This window comes from Aulonocara sp. 'chitande type north' Nkhata Bay, linkage group LG17 (genome assembly GCF_057382095.1).
Source record: "Aulonocara sp. 'chitande type north' Nkhata Bay isolate Kocher_YH1m ecotype deep benthic linkage group LG17, A_spYH_male_GT1.1, whole genome shotgun sequence".
NCBI lineage: Eukaryota > Metazoa > Chordata > Actinopteri > Cichliformes > Cichlidae > Aulonocara > Aulonocara sp. 'chitande type north' Nkhata Bay.
The window spans coordinates 33366735-33392866 of record NC_141360.1 but is presented as its reverse complement, the minus strand read 5'-3'; the positions used below and the strand labels follow the sequence as shown (position 1 = coordinate 33392866).

At 40.4% G+C, this 26132-nt stretch overlaps 1 protein-coding gene across 4 annotated transcripts in view; it reads left to right on the top strand.

Annotated features, from left to right (window-relative positions):
* Window positions 1-25860, top strand: part of grm8a (glutamate receptor, metabotropic 8a) — a 299716-nt gene extending 273856 nt beyond the window's left edge. For 3 of the 4 annotated variants that reach the window (XM_086269259.1, XM_086269258.1, XM_086269260.1), the window contains exons 11-14: window positions 208-574; window positions 23778-23918; window positions 24106-24211; window positions 25774-25860. In XM_086269259.1, the coding sequence (XP_086125385.1) occupies window positions 208-574; window positions 23778-23918; window positions 24106-24211; window positions 25774-25823 (664 nt within the window). In that variant the 3' untranslated portion in view covers window positions 25824-25860. Of the gene's footprint in view, window positions 1-207; window positions 575-23777; window positions 23919-24105; window positions 24216-25773 lie in introns of all 4 variants that reach the window. The other variant, XM_086269261.1, reaches the window with a different exon arrangement.
* Window positions 25861-26132: the final 272 nt, after the last annotated feature.

Here is a 26132-nt window from a genome sequence, read left to right as displayed (position 1 = left end):
ATTGTTCAAGGTAACTTATGAAAGAGAAAAGAGAGGGGGACTGTCTCCTGAACGCAAACTGGGAGCTGGTGGAACAAGCTCTCAGCTCATGAAAAGAAGTTGGTGCAACCTGAGAAATGTAAACCATGAGTGCATATTTTCTAGCATTAATTGCAGTTTTTCATCCTTGCTAAATCAAAATTTAATTAACCATCCTGTTCTTTACAGGTTTATCTCTCCTGCCTCCCAGCTCGTCATCACCTTCTCCCTGATCTCAGTTCAGCTTCTGGGTGTCTTTGTGTGGTTTGCCGTGGACCCTCCCCATACTGTAGTGGACTACGGCGAGCAGCGGACCCAGGACCCCACAGCGGCACGTGGTGTCCTCAAGTGCGACATCTCAGACCTGTCTCTCATCTGCTCCCTGGGTTACTCAATTCTGCTGATGGTTACGTGCACGGTTTACGCAATCAAGACGCGAGGCGTGCCCGAAACCTTTAACGAAGCCAAGCCTATTGGATTTACCATGTACACCACCTGTATCATCTGGCTGGCGTTCATACCCATCTTTTTTGGCACGTCCCAGTCTGCAGAACGGGTGAGTGTGTTTATATTTTGGATGACACTTATTACATCCTGAGAAAACGGAAAGTGTGTTGTTGGTGTCTGTCCTTCAACCCCAATCAACTGCAAGATTTCTGAGGATCAAACTGTAATATGTGTCTGCTTGCTTAACTGTTTGTTTTCCCTTTATATCACCGCTTTAAAATTCAAATCAATTCCTCTTGGAACATCTCCATCTACTGTGAACAGCAGGGCAAATTTGTATTTTGCTGTGCTTGAGCAAAGTTAGATCTATATTTAAGTGCAATAGTTTTTTAAAATACAAAACTTCTCTGGCAGGTGCAAGGTGGTTGTGCGATCAGTGCGCTTTTGCTTCACGTGGTTCAAAACTCCTAAGCAGATTTTAAAGCAAGTTTTGAAATTGCATTTTGAGCCATACGTGTGATGTATTGCTTTGGCACAAAGTGTCCTTTTACTACCTCCCTGAAAATTCTCAAAATCAAAACCGTATCTTTTGGCACTGAAGTACAGAAGTGTTTTACAACTGTAGCTATACTATTGGCTTAGAGTCAGAAATCTCCCGACAATCCCTCGTGAGTACAAGAGGATTTACTGTCTGTCTGATGGACTGGAACCGTGCCATGGTCTGGGCTTATAGAGAGTTATACTGCCGAGCTTATTCTTCCTACCTGTAGTTAATTCTTAATGGGTGTTCGATGAGAATAAAAGCCACGTGAGGTGTGTGTGAGGGTATGAGTGATAGCGTGACTGGCTCTTAAACAGTGTCCTTTCATCTTATCAGCTTAGAAACAGTGGGTTTGAATGCGCACGTAAACACCAATATAGCTAATCTGATTCATAAGACCGTACACATATTGAAGCGGACTGTTTACTCGAGCTAAAGCAGCAGTGGTCTATTGATTCCATTTCTTGATAGTGCGAATATGCTGCTTTCAACAATAACACACTTTATACACTCATTGAGATTCATGACAGGTCATTGATTTTTTTTTTTTTTGTCCAAGTCACATTTTTTACATCACAGTGCTAAACACACTCTATACATCTGTATAAAGAAAATGTGCACATTACTCTAGATCAATAGAAGTAAACAGGCATATACAGTGCTGTGACAAAGTATTTACCAGCTTCCTGATTTCTCATGTTTCTGTGTATTTGTCTCATTAGCGTGTTTCCAATCATCAAACACATTTTAAGAAAGAACTGCAGTTTGCGATAACTGGTAAAAAGTTTGTCACATCTCTATGGAGGACTTGGCCTGCTGTGAACAGCCTGTTATAGGTCATGTAAAAGCATCTCAATTGGATTTAAGTTCAGACTTTGACTAGGCTTTTTTTTAACTTTCTTTTTTGAGCTGATGAGTGGACATTCTCCTTCAGGAGTTTCTGGTAGCGAGCTGAGCTACCAGAAAGTGAAGCAGCAAAGCGGCCCAAGACCATCACACCACTGCCACCGAAAGTTCAATTTGTCCCATCAGTCCACAAAATATTTTCCCAAAATCTCAGAGATCATCAAGATGTCTTTTTGGTCAGCAGTGGTTTTCACCAACTCTCCCATGGACGCCATTTTTTCTCAGTCTTTTTGTTGTTGAATAATAAACACTGACCATAACTAATTCAAGTGAGGACTGAACACACGCAACATGGGAAAGTGTTCCAGTGTGTACATCTGATCTGGGACCGCTGCAATCTTCGACTGCGCCTCCAGCTGACCCGATGTCCACATCAGAGGGGAGGTAAGCGTTGAAGGTGGCGTTGGATCCGGGGTAGGGAGGGTGATGCGTCAGTGAGTGCTTGTCAGTATATGTATGTGTGTGCGTGTCCGTAGTTCAGCTGAGACAGTGTCCTTCGCCCTGCCAGGCTAAGTAAACAGTCTTCCAGCCAACCCAGGTGGCCTTGCATGGAATGGGAAGGAACAGACTCAACACAGTCGTTAACTTAAACTTAACTGGATGTAAATCCAAGTGAGATGCTTTGACATGACCTTAAATGGGCCATTCAAGTTGGACAAAATTCCTCCATAGTGACGTGATAAACTTATCATTTAAAAATTGAGTTTTGTATCTACTCAAATACATGTCAACATGCTAAGATTGAGGCTCCAGATTCCAGAGGATAACATCGCTGTAGCTATATCAAGTGTTTTATAAACAGTCCAAGACCTGTGTCCGCTGAATATTCCAGATTTCTCTTCCTCTACCTCTACCAAAAACGTGTCAGCTCTAATAATCTCTTCCTATTTTGGAGTGTTAGTCAGGATATTTTCATTTCCTCCTTTTCTCTACATCTAAGCCCATTTTCCTTTCAAGACGGGTGCCAGCCTCTGTCACATGGCAGAGAGCTGACATCAAAGTGATCCCGTCTAATCACACATCAGGGAAATCATACTCTTGCTGGATGTTTCATGCACTCTCATTTTTTCCATAAGAAGTCGGAGAGTAATTGTTGATGCAATACATTTTAAGTGTATCTGTAAGTTCAGTATTTCTCCTTTTCCCCAGGAATAACCTTACTCTACAGTTATACCAAAATAAGGAGACTATTTCTTATAACTGCAGCTTCTCAAATCCATCAAGATACTGTGTGTGAATGACAGGCAAGCTGCTCATGTTATGCGAATTCTGTGTTTGTGACTACATGCAAAGTTTTGTGCTTGTGACCATTTAAAGGGGCCGAATGTTTCATGGCAGGATTTTGCACATCCCTGACTGTAAAAGTAATTTGTGTGCATATTCATGAGGCCATATCTATGTGTGAATTCTATCGGACATAGCATCCTGTCATACTGGACGGGCATTGCAGCGTCCATGCCTTGTTTGCTTGGCTAATTAGAATGTCCACCAGCAATTTTGTGTGCATTTTGTGTTAGCATGTTTGTCCGATGGGTTGTATTTAATTGGAATATCCACCAGCGCACATTCGCTTGTCTCTGTATGTTGTTTCTAATTGGGATATCCTCTGGAGTGTGTGGCAGCTGGCTGGCTAACAGAGAAAGCAGAATAGAGGGAGGAGAGAGTGAAGTGAAAGGAGTAAACAGGTAATGATGTGACTTGCTGATGGGACTTTAATGAGGAGAGCTCTACCAAGGGCATAGGTTTGGTTTCAGACAGAGGGGAGGGCGATGGAGCTGCAGTGAAGTTAGTTGGAGGTTAGGTGACAGCATGACTCTCATTATGATTAACTTTGTGATTATCATGCTTCACCTGGTATCTTGATATAAGGGTTAACATTTGTATGACTATGCACACAGTTAATAGAAGTATACCACAGTGCAGCAAGTGATAATCAAGTCTGGATGCTTCGGCATGCTCAGAAAAGTCACAGTTACATTGTTGTGTGCTATACCTCGTCTAAAATGCTGACGTCAGTGAAATTTACAGGGACCTGAAAACTTTACTGCAGTTAGTTCTTGGCTCTGGGATTGTGTGGAGGCTTCTTTCAATACAGTGACTTTCACACTGGCCTTGTGGGAACATTTCAAATGTATGAGAGCTTGGATTATAAGAACCTTTCTTCAGCAGGTGTGCTTCAGCACTTCTTTTCACAGTCAGTGTTGGGGAACACATCTCAATGGGAGCATTTAAACATTTATATAAACAAAAGAAAATCTTTAACTCAAGGTCCACTGGCGTACATCTTTTCAGATTCTTCGACCACATTTCAGGGCCCATGTTGGCAGACAGAGTTTGCTCAGTTGTCATGGAGATAGCTTTGTTGGCCATTTATTGTCTGTGTGGTGTGGTGCTATGGCTCAGAATCTGCTCCTCGTGCTCTGGGTAAAAATATTCTAAAACAGAAACCAACAAGAACCAATTCTATCAAACAGCCCCTTGCATTAAGTGTGAAGCAGTTACAGAATGTGACAGTTTGTTTGTGCACATTGATACAAGTTGGCATTTGTTCATTGCACTCAGCAGTCAGATTATGAAAGTAACTCACTGCATTTGAAAGTATGTTTCATGCCTGTACCACACGTGCTCTTAAAACTCTGATGGGATTCTGATGACCACCAAGTCATGACGAAAGAGCGTTGAAACTCATGATAACTGTTGTTTAACTAAAGGTAGTATATACCAGATATGGGTGTTCTACGGGCCGTGGCCCAAAACCAGCCTGTTGGCTGTCCCGGACCGGCTGATGAACTCCCTATCAGAGAATAACTTACTTATAAGTAGAGATGGCACGATACCACTTTTTTATGTCCGATACCGATACCGATATCATAAATTTGGATATCTGCCGATACCGATATGAATCTGATATAGTGTTTTTTTAATCAACAAAACTGTTTTTTAAATATCTTGCTGCATTTTGTATAAGTTCATACTCAAGTTTAAAACAACAACTACACTAAAGCTATTCTGTTATACCTGTATGCAAAAAAAAATATTTCATAGTTCAGCAATACTGATCAATCTAATAAACTTAAACCTACACCATCCTCCCTATTCTGGTATTTTAAAGAGTACTTAGCATAAATATTAAGCAACCTAACTAATAGGGTTCCAACTCCCAGCAACAACAAAAATAAATAAATAAAAAATAGGGAACCACCCCTCACGCTCCACCTCATGATGCTTACTCGACGTAATCAACCTTAATTTGATGCAGTGTGAAAAAAAAATGCACAGAAATCAATTATTTTTCAAGAAATATTAAATAGATTCAACATCTTTCTTCAACAAAATTGCAGACTGCACAGATGGTACCTTCCCAAAGGAAAAAGTACTATAGCTTACTAGGGTATATATATTAGACTTAATAGTTACTATATACAGTAATTGACTTCTATTCATTTTACATCAAATTAAAACTTTGGGTGTCAGATAATTATTTATTAAAAGCTATTTTAAATGAGAATAAGAAAGAAAAGTATGTCTTTGTGCCCCCTTTTCCCTGTTAATGCCCTATCGGCCCCCCTGGCTAAACTTTGCTAGATCCGCCCCTGCACAGTTACCAGCGTCAGCTACGTAGAAAAAGATCCTCAAGTGGAAAGTAATATTAAATACATTCTAACAACAGCTGATCAAGCTTAAACGTGCTGCTGTTGTTCAGCCGCTGGTTTCCTCTTTCTGGTGCAAAGTGGGCCAAAAGCAAGCTAGAGACACGGACTCGCGACAGAAAAGCCGATCAGCTGATCGTTAAGCAGTTTCATGATTGAAGTAGCAGCAGGAGAGGCAGTCGCTTGTTAAACTTAACGCAGGAATGCTTTACAAACATTCAGAGATGGACTTACACACTTGCTTTACTTCTCTCGGGATAACTTTGTCGGAGATGAAATGCCGGGTTGCTAGCGAAGCTCCAAATGCTATCCAGACCACTGACAGGTCCCGCATGCCACAGCCGCTCTATCACGTGATGCATACTGCTCCGACGTGCTAACGTTCTGAGGTGAGTTACAGCGTGTTGCAAGTTTTGTGAGGTGCTTTCGTGATATTTAATGGATCGGATTACATTTTTTATTTTTCTCCGATATCCGATCCAGTAATTTAGGTCAGTATCGGACCGATACCGATACGTAATATCGGATCGGTCCATCTCTACTTATAAGTGGCAACTTCCCTGGTTGAAACCAATGTTTTTGAGACATGTGAATTTGCCAGCCCTGAAAGATGTCGGCTCGCATTAAAAAACAAAGAGAGATTGATGTGCAATGTTGATCTTTTCCAAGACCATAAATAAAATTATAATTATTAAAGTTTAATCCTTGAATAAATAAATACTGAATACTGAGTTTGAATAAACATTAAAAAACTAAATGTATAGAGAAATTGACTTCTGAACCATTGCTAGCAAAGGAGCAAATGCAATAACAAGTTGTTGTTGTTTTTTTACCACTCTTTACACATCCAGGGATGGAACTGTCAAGATCAGATTTGTGATTTCCCTCAGAATCACAAAAAACAGTAAGTCATGAGATATGAAGTTTGTCAGAGTGTGTTTGGTGGACTCTGTGCTAATATGCTCCTCTCCAAGAAAATGGTAACAAGATGGATCGAAGACATTGGTGGAAATGTAGAGCTTTAGTTTAAAATCAAAGCAGACAATTAAATTTTTTTTCCTTTGGTTCTGTATGATAGTTGGGATGTCTGTAATGCAGGTAACAGGACAGTTATAACCACAATCCATCATCATCTGGTGGCTTTGAGATAGAATGCAGGTTTAAGGCACTTCCACATTGGCTTTATATATACATATATATATATACATGTGTATATATATGGAAAATGGCCCTATAAGTCAAAACTAGTCTGCAAAGAATCGCTGCTGTTGGTGTCCAATAGCACTTCCATTCCATACTGCTGGTGTCCATGAACAACATTAGTAAATAAAATGATGTCAGTGTAGTCGTTTTTAATGTTTATACAGAGGCTAAAATAGGTGATTGTCCATCAGCATTATTCCGAAAATTTGTGCTGTGAGACTCCGGTGGACTGTGTGTTAACTATGAGGCAAATTTTAAAATCTCTGTTTTATTGCTCAAGACTGGCTCTTGCACTCAAAGTAAATGGCCTTCTTGATATTTCTGCAGTGATCCTCTGACTCTCATTTAATGACCTTTACTCCTTCCCACACACACACACCAAGCTGTGTTCAGCTTTTGGTCTGGTGTTTACAGGCAGCTGTTGTCTGTTTCTGCTGTTCAGCCAGCCTCTTGTCTGCAGCCATTTCGCTGCTGCTTTTTGAAGATGTTGCATCATACGTCACACACTTTTTAGGATATCTATGTTCAGAAGACAAGAACCTTAGAGGTTTCCTGTGATACTGTAAGGGGCCTGTGTAAAATTTAAAAAAGAATACATGCAAGTTTAGACTCTCTTTATTTTCATGGTACTCTGTGTGTATACTTAGAACTGCTTTATGTAGTTCTTTTACTGACAAATATAGATTCGAGATTCAGAGCCACAGCAGGCAAAGGGGAAGAGGAAGAAGTCAAAGGGTGGGGGAAAAGCATGTAGATGGAGAGGTAAAAATTGCAAGGGAGTTTTATAATGAGAGATGGAGGGATGCAGGAGGACTGGGAGATACAGGCTAAGGATGTGAGAGATAAATCATCAAAGAAGGAGCTTCTTAACCATCACAGATGGGTAAAAAGTATTGTTATGAAATAGGTCATGCATCGATGCAGAGGATGGAGGCTCCAAACAGCTTCTGCCACACCCTGCAGAAATGTGAAAGGTTGTGTTGTGCGAACGTTGCATGTGCGCTTCCCTCTACCTCACTCTGCTTGCTGTAGAGCCCTAACCACATGGTACATCCTCTCTGCAGCTATCTCTCTCAGTGTGCGCCTCATCATTCCTTTGCCCGACTCTATCGACATAAGGCCATCTTTCATTTCTCTGCTTTCTCCTGTCTCTGTCTGTTTCTCTTTATCTGTACGTCTCTTTGTGCCTCTATGTGAGCCGGCTCTCTTGTTCTCCAGATGTCCTAAATATGGCCAACTTGTTATTTTCTGCCTCCAACCGAGGAAGAAGCAACCATACGAGTTCAACTCACAAACCCACTCGCTGTGTGTTTGTGTGTGTGTATGTTTGTGTGAGTGTGTCTTTTTCACAGCAGGTGGATATTTTTTAGTGGGTTTGTTTTTGAATCGTTAAGTGCACACCAGTTGCTTGCACAGAGACATCTTTGAGTGACTTTTATGTTATTTAATTATCCTAGTACCAACGGAGGAGCTGCCAAGAGTTAAAATATCTACATGTGTAAGTATAGAATTAAGCCATTTTGCGGGGCCCAGGAGAAATTCTTTGCTAAAATATGACTTTATTCATTAGATTTTCTTTTTTCTTTCTTCTCTAGGCATGAAAACTTTGGGCTACATTACAGAGTAAAACAATGAGATATGTGATACAGCCTAAATCCAGGCTAAGAAAAGACTGACTCATGCTGTGATGTAATAGAAGGACACAGCTGCATGCACTGAATAATATGAATCAGCAGGTTCAATCACTGTGGCTCCTTTTCGTATACACCTATGCACCTTTTGTCTCTCGCGGCCTCCCCTTCACCTCATCATTCTACTTTTTAATCATAAATTTTTCATCTCACTTTTTGAAAACACACATAAGTACATAAGCACTCTGCTGTCTAACCCAGGAGAAAAGAAGGAGTCCTGACCTAAAAATACCCAACACTGGAAGTGAAATATTGCAGTAACATTCCTCATTTTTGTTCTTTTCTTGGTGATTATGTTTGATTTTCAGGAGTGTAAAGCGCAGACTATCAATCTCTTTGCATTATAAATCCATCTCTGTCCTTTACCGCACCCACCCACACACACACACGCTGAGACACACACAGTGTCGCAGCTCAACGTCAAAAGATAGATTTATGGCTGTAACTGTGATCCCGGTGGTGCACCAGCAGCCGCCCAGATCTTTACTAGGAGTAACCTTCAGTAATCAATCTATAGTAATCAGAAGAGGATGTGAGAGACGGAGCAAGAGGGGAGAGAGTGGGCTGAGAGGGTGGCAACAGTTCTGAAAAAGAGATTGGAAGCAAGTGGAGGCAGGGGTGTAGAAAAGATCACAAATGTCAAGTGGAAGGAGTGAAAATACAAGGCAGAATGCTGCAGAGAGGCAGTGAATCAGAGAGTGTGGGAGAGCAGAGCGAGAGAGAGACATTATAAAAGATAAAGAGACTCAAAAGAGGTGGGACTGACACAGCCATCAAACATTAAGATGGAGGAAAGTTACAAGCCAACATCAGAGAGAGAGAGAAAGACGGAGAAAGAGAGAGATTATAATGTACATCAAAGAGGAGAAACTATAAAACTGAAACAGAGATACAAAGAGGCTGAGAGTGGGATAAAGAGGGATGTGGGAAACAAAATAACGTTTCTGAATCACTGTGGAACCAGACAGATAACCAAAGCTGTGCTCATGCACTCATGACCATCTAAGCATCACCAGCATCTCTCTCTGTGACACGGATCTCTCTCAACCACCGACGGCATCACATTTCAGCATTTATTGGGTTGCATTTAATTGATATCCCTGCTCTGATTGGCCAGAAGCTGATTCACTTATATCAGTTTTCCAGACCTTCATCCTTGAAAATGGTTTGCATTTACCACAATACAGTACGCAGAGTTGTGGCATGCACTTTACTTTCTTTCTGTACAGCAGTAGCACTATCAGACAACAAGAAGAAAAATCTGAAGTGAAATGGATTTTTTTTTTCACCCAAAAAAGCAGAAATACATTTTTGTGGTGCTATTTTATTGGCGTCTAAGTGAAATTCAGCATGGATCCTATTTTAAAGATAATAGTAAAAAGGTTGTGTTTGGCTTTTTTCTTGCTTCTGAAATTTGCCTTCTTTCTTCTTTTTTTTGACTCCTCTCTTTAGGCGTCGCCACAGCGTCTCATCCATTTCACCCTATCCCCATCATCCTCCACTGTCACACCAACCCTCTGCATGTCCTCCTTCACTAAGTCTGCAAATCCTCTTTGTGGTTTCTCTTTTCCTGCCTTGTCTGTGAAGGTTCTCAGTCATCCAGGTCGTCGCAGTCTAAGGAGCTTGGAAAGAAAAGTGTCTGGACTTGTTTAAGTTGCTTGAAGACATTTCACCTCTCATCCGAGAAGCTTCTTCAGTTGGTGTCGTAAACCACCACCTCTGTTCAAAGATGGTCGCTCACAGTGGACATAAATGGCTTCTTGCACTCCTCTTTCAAACCATCTGTCGACACCAACTGTCTGCCATCTATAATCCAGTTTTGAGATCCATTCCCAGATGCCTTAACGCCCACTCACATCCTGGGCCATCTGACCTCAGGAAATCGCATGATAGGGTGGGGCCAGGTTTCACAATGAGCTCACCCGAAACCCTGGCTGATTGTGACCCACACCCATTTTCACACCTCGGCTCATGTGATTAGGTAGAGGATTATCAGGGGGTCCTTTGTCCCTCTTTGGGGGAAACTCCCACTGGGTTTAAATCTGGGACTCTCCACCATTTGATGCTTAGAACTGAAGAAGCTTTTCTGATGAGAGGCTTCTTAAAGCAACTTAAACAAGTTTTTTCTTTCCAAGCTCCTTTTCCTGCCTTCCAGCTCCATATTCAGCATCCTTTCTACAATATTCCCAAACTGACCTGTCCCTGTGTTATACCCATGTCTGATCTTGACCATCCTGGGAACTCCCACTGAAAATTTTACCATTTTCAGCTGTGCCACCTCCAGTCTTTCTTTCAGTGCTATCATGTCCAAACCATATATCATAGCAAGTCTCACTACCACCTTTTAAACCTTCCCTTTCACTTTTGCTGCTATCCTCCTGCCACAAATCACCCCAGATAATCGTCTCCACCCACTCCACCCTGCTCTCAAACTCTTCTTCACCTCTCTTCTGCCCTTTTTTCTGCTTGTTGACCCCAGCTACTCAAACATATCCACTTCCATCGACTCGATTTCTTAATAAAATACAAAAATTAAATAAAATACTACATCAGTAACTGCATAAATGGTCAATTTACTAACTCAAGTGGCCAAAATGTAATCAAAGCATTTTTTATGCTGATGATGGCGCTTCCTAATGCTGTCTCCTGTAAGCAAGCATCATGTAAGCAGAATATATTTTCACTCATTAAGGATTGAAGCAGCGTTAGGGGGTAATTTATCCCTTATTGAATTCCACCAGATATACGTTATTAGTGAAGCCCATTTGTGGCTGGTTGCAAGTAGGTTCCGTGTTTTGTTAATGGGATCAGAGCAAAGGCAGGTGATGCATTCTTTGATTGACAAACACCTTATGCCTGCACCTTTAAAAGTGTACATTTTGAATTTAAAACTTTCTTGGTTTGAGGCTAAGTAAAAAAAATGGGTGAGGTAATATACCAGAAAATACATCACAAGCTTGTAACTCCCGCAGTCGCAATGCGGGATCAACGGAACACGTACAGAGAACAGATCACATCTGAACAATGTTTTCCTTTTTTCTTTTTCCTTTTTTTTTTTGGATTTAGACATCACCATCTTCATCCTGACAGACTTTACCAATCCCAATCCTTGGGGTGATTAACCTGAGCAGGCTGTGTGTGTGCGAAAAAACCCCCCAACAAACAGTAAAATCTTTCATTTATTTTTGAAGGAATGGGTTTTGCAATCTTTTCCAGGGTTCTGGTGGGATTTGGTCGTTTGACTGAGAATGGGGAGAGACAGACAGCAAGTGTCAGATCCCGACATCAAACAGTGAGATGTTGAAGGATGGGGGGAGATGCCCAAGGGGGGCCGCCTCACACAGTGATGCTCGCAGTCACACACGCGTGCACGCACACACACACACACACGCCCGCACACAGACACTTACACACTTGCACATGCGTCTTTTGCGTTCACAAACATGGTCGTTTAAGAACACTCACACGTGCACGCTGGAATTCACGCACACTCAGTGAGATGCACGCAGGCTCTCCCCAGGGGAGCAGTAGAGGCAGGCAAAGAACATTATAAATCCAAACTTTTCATCAAAATTCTCTTTTAAGGTCCACAGCAACATCCGTCACCATTACATCTCTGACTAATGCTGTTGTTTATTCACTTTTCTATCTTCCACCTCCACTGTAACTGTCATTCCTTCATCATCACACATGCCTCACTGTGGAGAAACAAACACAATGACAAAGTAAAAACTAAGAACTAAATAAAGTCTTCAGACCTGGCACTCTATTGTGTTAAAAGTCACTTTTTGTTTTTGTTTGGATGACTGTTAACTTTTCAAGACAGTGCATATAAGGTATGTTTATTGAATGGTATTTCAAATGAGTCGTGCTGCTTTAATTAAGCACAAGGATGGTAATTTTGGGCAAAATGGAAAAAACGCCATCTAGAAATAGATAAATGTAGCACCGATTTAATTAGTGCTATGGTGCAGCTCCTGCTGATCCCAACAGAAATTCAGTTTGTTGCCTTTCAAGCTGTTGCTGTGCAGATGCAGTAAACTGGCACCCGGTTGCTGGCAGTAGATGGGAGATACTTGGCTTGGGAATTTTTGGAGCTCGCTTAGCCCAAATCGTGGCAGGAACCATTCAGGTCTGTCACTGGAATGAAAATCCTCGGTCAACAAAAGAGTTGTTGGGTAGTGGCATAGAGTTTGAGTTTTTATTCCAATTCTGTAATTTAATGATGAGCAAAATTTTCCTTCATTAACTTTTTTGCATATTTTAAGCCGATGGAACAAAAAAGACAGGCTTTTACTAGTTTGTGATTCAGAAAATACCGGCTAGCACCTCTGCTTCTATATTTGGTCAAATAAACAAGCTTGTCATTGCAATATCTGTGCATTTTAAGTCATACCAACACTACAGGAGAACAACAGGTTTGTGTTTGCTGTTGTGATGCACACAAACTACAAAAACACTCATGAACTCTAAAGATTCTTCACATGTCTCTAATCAGGAGAGCACTTTTATTTGCTTACTGCTCATTTTTATCACTAAAGAGCTGGTCTGGTTCTGGTTCTCCGAATTAGCAATTGCCGGAATGACAACATGGACACAATAAGAAAGTGAAAACACCAGGAAAACTATCAAACAACATTTCATTAGCTCCAGTTGCTCTTCAGAGCTGTTACTCTGTAAATAAAAACTTTAATTAAAGGGACCAAAGAAACAATATGAAAGCCTTTTATGTTTTCCTTTAAATAAACTCCCCAAATGAAAGGGACTTTATTACCTTCTTCTTTTATTAATTCCTCTAAAATTACAAAAGAGGATTGGGGCTGTGCATGTGTAGTTCACAGCTGCAGTGTACTCCATATAAATTCCAGCCCGATTTCTGTTAAGAGTGCAAAACATCAGCCAGTGGAATAAGAATATTTAACATTCATGGTAGTGGAGCACAGACACAGTTACTCCTAATCCTCCTCCTCAAGGTGTAACACGTTATTTTTTTCACAGCCTGGACAGCAGTCTGCTGCCTGATGATACTCCACATCAGTCCATGCTGGGCATTTTAATTGGTTGGAGCTGTGCACAGTGGGACACAGTTATGTCAGTTATGAGAAAGCGAGAGAGAAAAAGGAAAGCATATTATCGACAACAAGGCCAACCTCACAGTATGCATTACAATACATTTTTTTACATATAGCTCGGAATTTGTTTGACTCGGGGCTACTGGCTGAACTTTGCAAGATTTGCAAGTCAAGAAGAGCTACACAACTCCAAATATAGCTGTAACATTATTTCACAAAATACTCTATGTCCTCTATGACACACACAGACTCCACACCCGTATGGATTAGATGGAGAAAGAAAGTTTCTAAGTGCTGTTTGTAGAATGTAATGAGGCACTTGGTGGACAACAGGGACCGACTGAGCTCGGGCCCAATTATGCTGCTCTGACACAAAGTTAAAATATGATTGTGAAATGTCCTGTGTCGCTGCTTTTTTTTTTTTTTTTTTTTTAAGTTTTTCATCATAGCACCATGTTGGTGTTAGAAGCCTGGTAACTTGAGGATTTAAAAAGCTCAGAATAAAAAGCATCTTGAGTAAAAAGCAGCAAAAGTAACTTAAAAGACACATTAAAAAAAACATCTTAACTTGAACTCATTTTTGAGTAAATTTGGGTTTGAGTCGTACCATAATCACTCACAGTACGCTCTTCTGTCTTCTATCTTGGTTGTCCTGACAGCATCCCAGAGGTGCCCGGTTGGATTGGTGATGATTGAGGTACAGTGAACGCGCTGTCATGTTCAAGAAGCCAGTTTAAGATGATTTGAGCTTTGTGAGATGTTTTAGCCACTGGAAGACTGCGGTCATAAAGTAATGGAGAAGGTCAGGAACAATACCCATGTAGGCTGTGGCAATTGAAAGTTTTTCAGTTGGTACTGAGGAGCTCAATGTATGCCAAGAAAATATCCTCTGCACCTTTACCCCACGACCACCAGTTTAAACGTCATATATATATAATGCAGGATGGAGTCATGCTGTCATGAGGTTTACTCCTAATTCTAAGCCTTCGTATCAGGCAACATTTTTCCAGACTTCTGTTGTCCAATTTTGGTCAGCCTGTGCAAATTGTTGTGGTCTTTGGCTGCTGTATCGCATCTGCTTGAAGGGTCAGTGGGGTTTTTTGTGCTCAGATAAGCTCTTTAGCATACGATGGCTGAAATAAGTGGTTATTTGAGTTGTTGTCCCTTCTTCTTGACCTCAAACATCAGCAAGGCATTTTTGGTCAGAGAACTGATACATACTGGATATTTTCTCTTTTTCAGGCCAATACGCTGTAAACCCTAGGGATGATTTTGTATGTAAATGCCAATAGATTTGCAGTTTCTGAAATATTCAGATCAATTTGTCTGGCACCAACATCCATGCCACATTCAACGTTACGTCACCTTTTTCCTCATTCTAATGCTCTGTTTAAACTTCAGCAGACACAACCAACACAACTTGCTGAACTTTAACTTTAGCAAGTTGATGATGCATGATGATCGTTGATGCTTGATGATGATGATTGTTGATGCTTACAGACATTGTTCTGAGTCTTTGTGAAGGATGTATGCTGTGAATTGAAACTGGGATAGGAAGGGGGTGCATCCCTGCTTATCGAAGTACTTCCTCAATGGTAACGCTGTCCTATTAAGAAATCTTAAAAAACCTTCACAGGCCATGTTGTTGTAGTACGTTGAGGCACTGGAAAAAAGGTGTTTTGTTTTCCTCCGTGTTTTGCATGTGTGCAGGGCAGAAGGCAGAACTCTTGAATGAAAAGACATATTTTTGTAGCTGACTTTAGAGAAGACGAAACCCAGATTGGTTATATTCATTGTAGTATAGTTAAGGCTTTGCCCACCTGGCTGATGACGGCATAGTCAATTTTTGCAGCTTCTCATGTTGTTGCAATACATAAAAGAAATGTAATCTAATATTAGTGAGCCAAACTATAGTCCATAAATCTGGGAGAACATAGTTAAAATTCTGAATATTCAGAATATTTAAAAATAAAAGAAAAACATCAATATTTAAAAAAAAAAATTTTTCATTTTATATATACTGTGTTTTATATTTTTAACATTTGCCCAATAGGAAAAATCATTCTATACTGACTCCTCACATTACTTTAAATATATAAATAAGAATTAAATCTCTTCACCCTCCTGTGGCTTAGGTGATTAAAATGATGAGTGGTCCCATGGCGTGAGTTGAGAGAAACAGGCGGGGTCAATTAAGCACACAGCGGAACCCAGACACACATACCGAGGAAGTTATGACTCTAAATGGGATTGTGAAGTTAGTTCAGGACCTTTAAGCAATTTGAAAAAGTCATTCTGCTCGCCAAAATATTTATATAGGACAGGTACCCGTCAAGGACGTTTTAACTCCCTATCAACATGCACAGGCGGTAGCTTTTTAAGTCATGCAGAGATGATATGTGGAGAAAAGGAGATGACAGGGGGACGTTCTGTAAAACATAAGAAGGTTGAAAAGGCAGAAAGATGAAGCAGAAGAGAGCAACAGAGACAGATATAATGAAGGATAGAAAAAGAAGTAGTGAGGACAGAGGAAAATATTCCACAGAGAGATACGAGGGAGTTTGGAGTGCAGTGAAGAGTGCCGGCCAATCATTAGAGATTGTATGGGCAGGAGTGAGGGAATGGCAAAGAGGCTGATGGAACGATGGAGAAAAAAACAGAAATGTCTTTGGAAATGGAAAATGTCTCGAACAATGCTTTCACTACCCTTCTTTTCTCCCCTCTCTTGGCTATCTTTCTCTCTGACCATTCCCTGACTCGATACAAGAAACAAAGTAGCCTGCGGTCATTTATTTCAAATGAGAGCTGGGAGACATCACTCCATGGAGAGAATGGACTGATTTTTGGCTAAAGATCTTAGTGAGTCTGTGACAGCACAAAGTTGAACATGAGTTCAGCTTTAAGTAAATGCCCAGTAATTTAGTACAGCAGCGTCCAAATGATGGCAGGTGATAGTTCAATAAAAATATGTTTTCCTAAAGCTCCAGACAAGCTTTTTCCTGTTAAATTTTGATATGCCTAAAAATAGATTTTGATATTCATCTTAAAGTTTGCACAGATTTCTTCTCAGTTTTATGGTTTTAAACAACAGTGCATGCATTTAAAACACATCTGATTATGTTTTAAATGCATAAAAAGGCTTGAATGATCAGCCCCATCATATCTTCAAGATCTAATAGAACCATATTACACCAACAGACCACTTTGCTCTCAGACTGAAGTCTCACTTGTGATTCCTGTAGTTTGTAAAAGTAGAATAAAAAGTGGAATGCGAGGCAGCACCATCAGCTACTTTTGAAATTTGACTTATCTTTATTTTTTGATAAAGTTTCAAGTTAGGGCTGGACCAGGTGACCATGAAGTTATGTTGCTATAGGTTCAGGATGCTGCAGGGCTTCCCATAATGCACTGAGCATTTCTCCACCACTCCCGTCTTCACTTCCAGTATGTTCATAGGCCCTTCTCTTCTCTATCCCCTCACCCCAAATCAGTAATGGCAGTTGGCTGCCGATCTGATCCTGATTCTGGAGGAGGTTTCTTTCTGTTAAAAGGGAGTTTTTCCTTTCCACTGTCACCAAGTGCTTGCTTATACAGGGGTCGTCTGATTGTTTCAGTCTTCCCTCTAATATTGTAGGGTGAATTAAAGCTGAATTGAATACACATTGTACAAAACAATACCAACAAGCCAAAACAGGCAAGTGATCAGTGTAAAAGAAAAAACCCCCAAAAAACTAAGAAAAAACATAATCACTGTAAAATTAAAATAGTAATACGAAGCAAAGTTTGTGACACTGTTTGCTTTAAGACGTGCAACCTCAATGTAAACGTCCCAAAAGAAAATGCTATTGCATCACAAACCACATGCCCATGGCAATGAGAGATACAAGACTTTGTTCTTCAGTTCACTCACTGGTTCTTGCTTCTTTGTTGCTGTTTTTCCTTCATCACTCTTCGTTACTCCTCCAATTCCACCAATTTCACCCAAAACTTTCCTTTGTTGTTTGTTTTTCGCATTTTCTTTATTCTCTCGTTCACTTTCCCACAATGTCTTTCATATTCATACAAATTCCTTCTCTTTCATTCCCTCTCCCTCCCTCTCTTTAGATAAGTCGCTTGCCAGGACTCTTTGATTTCACTACCCTTTTCTTGTTTTGGAGTATGAAAGGAGTTGCGATAATCACAGATGCCATGTAATGACTCAGAAGCTTTCATGTCATGGTTCACCAAGCCTCATAAGCTGGGATTTTTGTGTTTCTTAAAACCCCTACATATGTCAAATCCGTCTTTTCTGTTGCTTTTATGTGTAGGGGTCAGAGGGCGGAAGCGGTAATAAACAGAACTGCCTAGACCTCATTTTCCCCAACTACCACCTAGAGCTCTTTCAGGGGGATGCTGAGGCTTTCCTAAACCATCGGAGAGACACAAGTCTTGAAACACCTCCAGGAGGCATCGTTGACACATTCCTGAACCACCTCAACTGTCTCCTTTTGATGCAAGGGACCAGAGGGAGCAGAGTCTCTTCTCTGAGCTTGCTCCTGAAAGACTGAGCTGCTCATCTTGTCTCTAAGGGCGAGCCTAGACACCCCCTCGGAGGAAGCTCATTTCCACCACTTAAATCTGCAATCTCGTTCTTTCCGTCACCACTCGCATCGATTGATTAAACTACATTACAGCAGTGATTAAACGACATCACTACCTCTCTTTGATTGGCTTCTTTTTTCTATAGAAATCCTCTGAAAGCTGAGCGGTATTGGTGAAGGGATGAAGAGTAAACAAAAGGTGCAGATAAAAACCCAGAGATGACATAATGCAAGAGGAATGACACCTAAAGGATCCCGAATCGAAATTTATGGATGAATCCTGCAATGCCAAAGAGTGCCGCTGTGTTGCCTCTCTCCCTAAAGAGCCAATCATCTGCTTTTTAACAGTTGAACTGGGACAACGCATATGGCAGGTGCACTGTTGTCTGTTCTACTATCAGTTGCGCTGTGGCAAACATGTTTACTTGTAATAAGCATGTGCACTTACAGTTATTCTGCGGTGGGACGAGAGAGAAGCACTGATCATGTAGAATGGGCAGTAAATGAAAGCATGGCATGAAAGAATAAAGGTGTAGCCTGTGGGTGGAACAGCTTTCACCATAAATCACCAAAAATTGTACCTGCATTTTGCTGCTTCACCCAAAATTACTGCCAACAGCATTACTCTACATCAGGGATGTACTTACTTTTGCAGACGGGGCAGATTGGAGTCTTTCCTGGGCCAATTCTGGTCCTCAAGCCATATGTTTGACACCCTATATGGACTTTGAAATACACCAATTACAATGTCATTTTCAATTCATATAACATGATAAACTTAATATGTACATGGTCTTTTGTGTAAAGCAATGAGCCTGAAGGAGATGGGTCTAATTTGCTTAATTTACTTAGAATGTATTCTTGATAAGTACATTCCATTTCAGTGTCACTCACAGTGCAGCCGAGTGAACTCAGAATAGCCTTTTAGATGAACTGTCATGCTTCAGCTATCATATGGGTTTGCTGCGAAAAGAAAGTTGCCGTCTTTGCACCAACTGACGTGTCATTGAACTTTTAAGCTGCCAGACTGTCACAATTGGCCAGGAATTACATTGTTACACAGATATTCAGTATCAGCGACTGAGTGTAGATTCAAGGTTGCACAGTGATGATGAGGAGTTGAACTTCTGCGCCCGATAACTATGAGACAATCGAACTGTCTCCGTCTAGATTCATGTTTCTAATACAGTTTAGCTATTTATGGCCTATTGGGAGCCTTTTTCATGTATAGTTGAAATGAAAAGTGTTCTTCAGAAATGTAATAAATCTATAGGTGGTTGAATAACAGTGGAACTATCCTTGAAGCACTAATTGAAAAGTAACAAGCTCTGCAGAAGACGATCATTCTTAGATGAGCAGTTTCCTTTAGAGGAAATAATGAAGTAAATATGAGTCATGAGGTTTCCATAAAAAAGGCTCCTGTGAAATCAACCCAGCACTTCAAAGTCTGCGTGGGTCCATATTACTTGTAGACAGTGAAAAATAAACTGGAAAAAAAACATTAAAAGGGCACCATGAATCCAAACTTTCAATTGTTTCTCTTTCTTTCGTGACCTTCCTTACTCCAGTTTGTCTGCCAAGGCGTTAAACACATCTGCTCTATCTGTCTGTTCCACATCCTGAATCTCATTACACATCTATAAATGTTTTAAACCTTAAAGGAGCACGCTGAATACAGCCAGCCATAGGTCATTGCTTTATTTTTTGAGTGGGTCTTTTGAGTTAATAGCGCGCTCTTCCGTGGCACGCATTTCAGCCTGCATCAAGTGTGAACAACAAGGTGGAGGATGACGATTTCAGCCCTCAGTTTGTGTTTGTGTATGTGTTTCAGTCTTTGTGTAAATAACAGCAGGAGGTCACAACTTTGGACCAAAGGCTAGATGTAATGGAAGTGGCTATCAGCAGACTTGCTGCTGTTTCGGTAAGCGCAAGTTCACCGCTTAAGGGAATAAATCTTTTTCCTCTCGCAGTTACTCTGGCTTTTCCTTTTTCGTCATTCGCTCTTTCAGCCATTTCTTTTTCTCGAGTTATTCCTTTCTCCTAGTGAAAATATGTTTTTTCCTTCTCCATCTGTTCTTCTCAGATATAGCGAATTACTGTTCCCTGTATCAGTGCACTTCAATTAAAGACAATTTGTTGGCAGGAGATTTGAAAAAGAAACAATATGGCAACGTGTAAATGAATCTACAAATTCCCCTCTTGCAAATTTCTTTCATGATCAGGTTTCTTTTGTTTAAGTGACGATGTGTCTCACACGACTGTGAAGTTTGGTCCTGATTGCACACGCTCTGCTGTGTGCGAGTGTTTGCGTGCAGCTGTGGGGTAATAACTGCAATCAGAGGCTATAATGAAGCTGCAGGCAGGGTCTATTTTTTTTAAGGAAGGTCACCCAGAAGAATAATAACTCCCATGTGATGTTAATATTACATTCTGTTCATGTGAGTTTATTTCTTAGTTTACACGTGTAGGTCATGTTTGTGCTTTTGCACGCATCCGCTTGCATCCAGTTTATTGACCATGCAGTCCCCTTATGCTTTAGCTACTGTCACTGCAATTAATTCAAACCCTCGGGCAGGCATGTCTGTTCCTCTGTTGTATATTTTTGTAGACTAATTTAAGTTTGGGCCATTACGATTAAAGGGTCTCCATTATGATATTCCTTACTTCCTTTTACATGCAGTATAATACTGTTCTATTAGTGGATGCTCATGTTAAGTTTCAAATGAGATCAAAGTATGCACAAGTTATCTGTGCAATCCCTCTTTAAATGCTCAGGTTCACTGTCTAGTCAGGTTTTCTATTCTAGGCTCTGAGACACAATGGCTCATTTTAGACGGAGGAGGAACTGAGGAGTTGCACCAAGGCCCAGTATAATATAAAAAAGGACAATTTTGAATTATGAATTATGCAAAGCTACTCAACCAGGGTGCATGGATAAAAGCATGGTGCTGCAGATAAGTATAAGGATACTTTTAAATGTCTTCAAATACATGTTTGAGGGCAAACTCATAGGGGTTTGGTGTTAATCAGGGGCCTACGAAAACATTCATAAATATAATACTATTGCGTCTCTGTGAGCTTCTTTCACCAGGTCATCGACTATTTTAAAGTCAGCTGTTAATCTAAGAAGCCAGCGTTGAGACTTATCACCTAAAGTATTTAATTAGATTTGTGCTGCTGTTTAATACTTAAACCCCTTCAAGCAATGATTTATTTTTATATCAGAGTCAAGAGATCTGTTCAGGTTTTTTGTTTAGACAAGAAACACCATCAGTCCATTTTATGCCACTTATCTTGGTCCGGGGTAGCAATGTAATCAGAGATACCCAAACCTCCCTCTCCCCAGCAATCTCCTCCAGCTTGTCCAGGAAGACACAGAGAAGTTTCCAAGCACACCGAGAGGCATAATCTCTCCAGTGTGTCCTGGGTCTGCCCCAGGGCCTCCTCCCTGTAGGACATGCCTAAAACCTGTCACCTAGGAGGTATCCAGGAGGCGTCCTTGTCTGATCTCTGAACCACCTTGACTGGCTTCTTTTGAAGGAGTAGTGGAAGCTCACTTCCATTGCTTGTATCTGTGATCTCATTCTTTCAGTCACAACCCAGAGCTCATATCAACTGAAATAGGACATGAGATGCTCCTTATTAAAGACGGTGTTACTCCAGACTTTACTGTCCTTACTTTTTGTAAGCACAAAATGATCTAGTAAGGGTACGCTAAGACAAGCTGGGGCCTTTCTGACTAAGAGAACAGCCTTAGCTTAGCCTTAATTTTTTGTAGTGTGCATTTCCAGTTCCAGTTGTTTTTGACCAATTGACAGTTGCATGTTCTAGAGGCTTTTATTGCCAACAGTGAAACTGAATTAAACTCTATACCTGCTTCTTGTTATACATTTTCAGGACATTTTTCATGGATGCATTCAATATGTTTTTTTAAGTACTTCTATGTTGGCTTGGTTGCTTTCTTTCCAGCAGTGTGATATTAAAAGAATGACTTCTTATTATTGAGTGTAAGTCAGGCTTTCTGTTTATTATTCATATTATGATTGTGTGTTGCAAATGTATGGCATGAAAGGTGTTTTTGTTCTCACAGTGAAATGAAATGAGCTGCTTTGGATCAAACACTTTTTTTCTGCAGTAGTAGCATGGTGTTTACCACACTGTGCAGCTTTACTTTTTTTGTTGTTTTTCTGCTTCTTGTCAGGCTGTAGTTACTGCCTGATTCGGTCCTCTTCTTGACAGCGGTGACTGCTGTGGTCTCACTGGTCACTCTGTCCTTCTCATTTGATCATCGTGTCTGTGATGCACACGCTTCTCATCTTCTTTCTTGCCACATTCTTAAACATCAGTTTTTTGTCATGTTTTTGCCTCCCTATGTCCCTTCTGTCTCCACGAGTCTCCTACTTTTCCTTGTTGCATTTTTACTGCGCTCTACCTTCACCAGTCCTTCCACTACACTGCTTGCCTGATAAGGCCTTTGTCTTGAGATGTTGTCAGCTGTGTCAGGGCCGTGGGTGAAGCCTGTCATTACATCTGTCCTCCTCCAAACTACACTATGAAACTCCCTAAGGATCCACTAAGAACTGGTGCTTAGTCCACTGCGGAATGTTTCAGTGTGTTAATGTCTCTGCCTGAACTCCCCTCCTGTTTCATCATAATTGCACCTTAGCTTACTTAGCAGAATCGCTGTTTTCTAATAGAACACTGAAATTTGGTAGGTGACTCTCTACCTAAAGCACATGTCATCATATCTGTCCTTCAGTCCACTAGTACCTGCCACCTAGGACAGTTTCTGGATGCCTGTCTGTCTACATGGTAATTCAGCACACTCACAACTGAATAAATATAGAAATGCACAGATTTTATTTTTGGATGGGAACTCTAGTTTGCCAACAACTCAGTCTCTGAAATCTAAAGTTTTCTGTTCTACTCCTATAGAATGCCATACAGGCCAAACTTCATCCTGCTATCTGCAGATTTTTTGATATATATACTGTAATTGGCATTGCACGATGAAGAACAGTTTCTTGACTGGAAAAAAAGAATCCAGCGCTGTGAAAGAGTTAGAGATTCACCAATCATTTCGACATTGCTCTAATCTTCAAAAACTCTTATAAAATGAGAATGTGGCTAGGCCAGTGTTGACCCAAGCAATATCTGTTTCAGGTGGATGTTATCCACTTGCAAAACCGAGGATGGGAACAGAGTAAAGCAAGTTCACAGTTGTATCTGATATCAGACAAAATTTTATCAAAACTCTCAGGAAAACTTGTCTGAATGTCAATTTTGTGTAATTTTCCTCACCATCTTCTTAACTGATGCCATAAACCCACTTCTCTAGTGTTTTCTGACAAAAACATTGAGAATCACTTTCGACTTCTAGACAAGGAGACGAGCTCTGCAGCACACGGGCAATTAAGCAACTTCATTGGTGCCATCATTCATGTTATTGTTTTATATACTAGCCTGTGTGTCGTCGTAGCTGTCACTTGACAAATTTTCTGCTCATATCACCCTTGTTAGGCCACCCTCTACTTCCTTACCCCCGCCACTTCCCAACTGACTTCCTTGTCTTCCTTTGATTAAATGTATTCTGACACTGGATGATTAAACAGACTATTTCTGACAACTCAAAATGTAATAAATGACTCTTTCTCTCGTTCTCATTGCAGATGTATATACAAACTACTACCCTGACCATCTCTCTGAGCCTGTCTGCATCTGTTTCTCTGGGGATGCTCTACATGCCCAAGGTTTACATCATCCTCTTCCACCCCGAGCAGAACGTACCCAAACGAAAACGGAGCTTCAAGGTGACGTGGCTTTTACTCTTATGTTTTCATAATGCTTTCCAAATCCATATATTTTGATTTTGGCTGACGTTAAGCAGAAAATATTTTTATGAAATTACAAAGGGAGAAAGAAGAACGTAGGTATACTAAGACCATTTTCCTCATTTATAATTAATAAAATTCTCATTATGAATAAATGACTACGCAGGCGATCGTGACAGCAGCCACCATGTCGGGAAAACTGACTCAGAAGGGAGGAGACCGGCCAAATGGAGAAGTTAAGACTGAACTGTGTGAGAGCATGGAGACCAACAGTGAGTAAGAGAACACCAAAATTTTATAATTACACATATAAACTTAAAAGAGACAAGCTTTATATAATTAAAATAAAAAATAAATTTTTAGTCGTACATCAGTTTTTTAGTAAACAACACACTTGTATTGAAAAAAAATGCATCACCAAGGTCAAATACATGTAGATTGGTCAAGAAATCTAGAATATGAGCAAATAGCAGAGAAGAAATTAATAGAAAACAACAAAGTAATATTTAGTAACGTGATTTCAAAAACACACATCATTTTCAGGCTAATTTTCTGGTTTGAATCAGTATAGAGTTAGCCGTAATTGAAAAACATCAAGTATAGCATAATGTGTTTATGAAGCAGCCTGGCAGCCATTTATGTGAGCTCATTTAGAAACAACCAAATAATTTACCAACCACCCAGCTTGTGGATGATCCATTTATATTTTGTTAATTGCACGCTGTGATGGAGTAACACTGTAAAAATCAAACAAATAAAATCTTCCTCCACGTGTACATTAACCTTAGATACTGTTTTCTTTTACTGAAAATGTGTTTCTTGCATGCCTGCTGTACTCACCATGTTGTAGTCGAAGCACTGTTAAATTCACTTAGAGACTGTTTTGTGTCCCGGTGTTAACAATTTGCAGATAAAATGAAATGAGGGAGGATTTATGTGCGTGTGCACGAGAAGCTTAGTGTTTATATCGAGGTGGTTTTGTTCCAGGTTCCTGCAGTGCGCACGTATCAGTTACTCTTGGTTTGCACGTGTGTGTGTGCGTTTGCAGGAAATCCCGTGAGCATACTAAGGAATTATTAACAGTTGTTTGTGTGCAGTTTGTGAGTTCTGTGTGCACGTGGATAATAGGTTCCAGAACAGTGAAGCTAAACCTTGCCCTGCCCCTCTGTCAGCACTTTATTAGCATCAGTGAGGAAAGCAGGTCACAGTTCATTCATTTAGCAAATGGTTGAACTGCTTAGTCATCTATTTAAATGCTTCTGTTTGCAAAAAGTTTAGAAAAAAGTTTGATGTTCCAGGAAGCAGATTGAACAGAAAGATGGCATTATCAAACGTGTCTAGATGCTTGTTTTTACCATTTTCGTTAGTGTTCTAGTTATTATTATTATTATTGTTATTTCAATTTTTAGCTTTATTTTTATTTACTATTACTTTAACTATCATCCAGGCAGTCTAAGGCAGTGTGAAAACAAGTGAGCGGAAAAGAACCCAAAACGATTCCATCAGTGTGTAACGGTGGTGCTGTTAGAGGCTTGCTCTGCAGCAAAAATATTGACATTTACCGCAGCATGCTTGAGGGGACAGAAGACATCATGGTTTAACAAAAAGCCCCAGCAACTACAGTGGATTGTTGATGTGACACTGTTTTCTAAACTGGTCTTTCTTCTTTGTTTTTTTTCCCTGCCCTTTTCCATTCCTCATATTTGTCGCTTTACTTTTATTCTGTTGCTTGTTACATTTCTTTGCCAATTTTCCCTTCATGTTTTTTTTTGTTGGCAATTCTGTTCCCATGACGCACGCTCTTTCATCTTATTTTATTTAACTCTTTACACAGCTTCATCAACTAAGATGACATATGTCAGCTACAGTAATCACGCCATGTGAAGGGACCATAGAAGAAGAAGATGACGATGGAGAAGAGGGGGGGGATTGAATAGGAGGGGGACGTGTTGTGGGGGCAGGGCCAAGGGGAAGGAAGAGCTGTGACTCAGCTGATTGGCTGAAAAAGTGGAAAACAGACAGAGCGCCCAATGGAATTCAAGCATGAGACATTTTGTATTGTTCCCCATCAAATCACAGAGGTGGGACCACATAAACAGCCAGTCAGTGTGCCTGCTTTCCTGCTGTTCACAGCTCATTGGTCCTACCATGAACTTACCTGTTTTAAAAAAGAAAAAAAAAAGAAACAACATG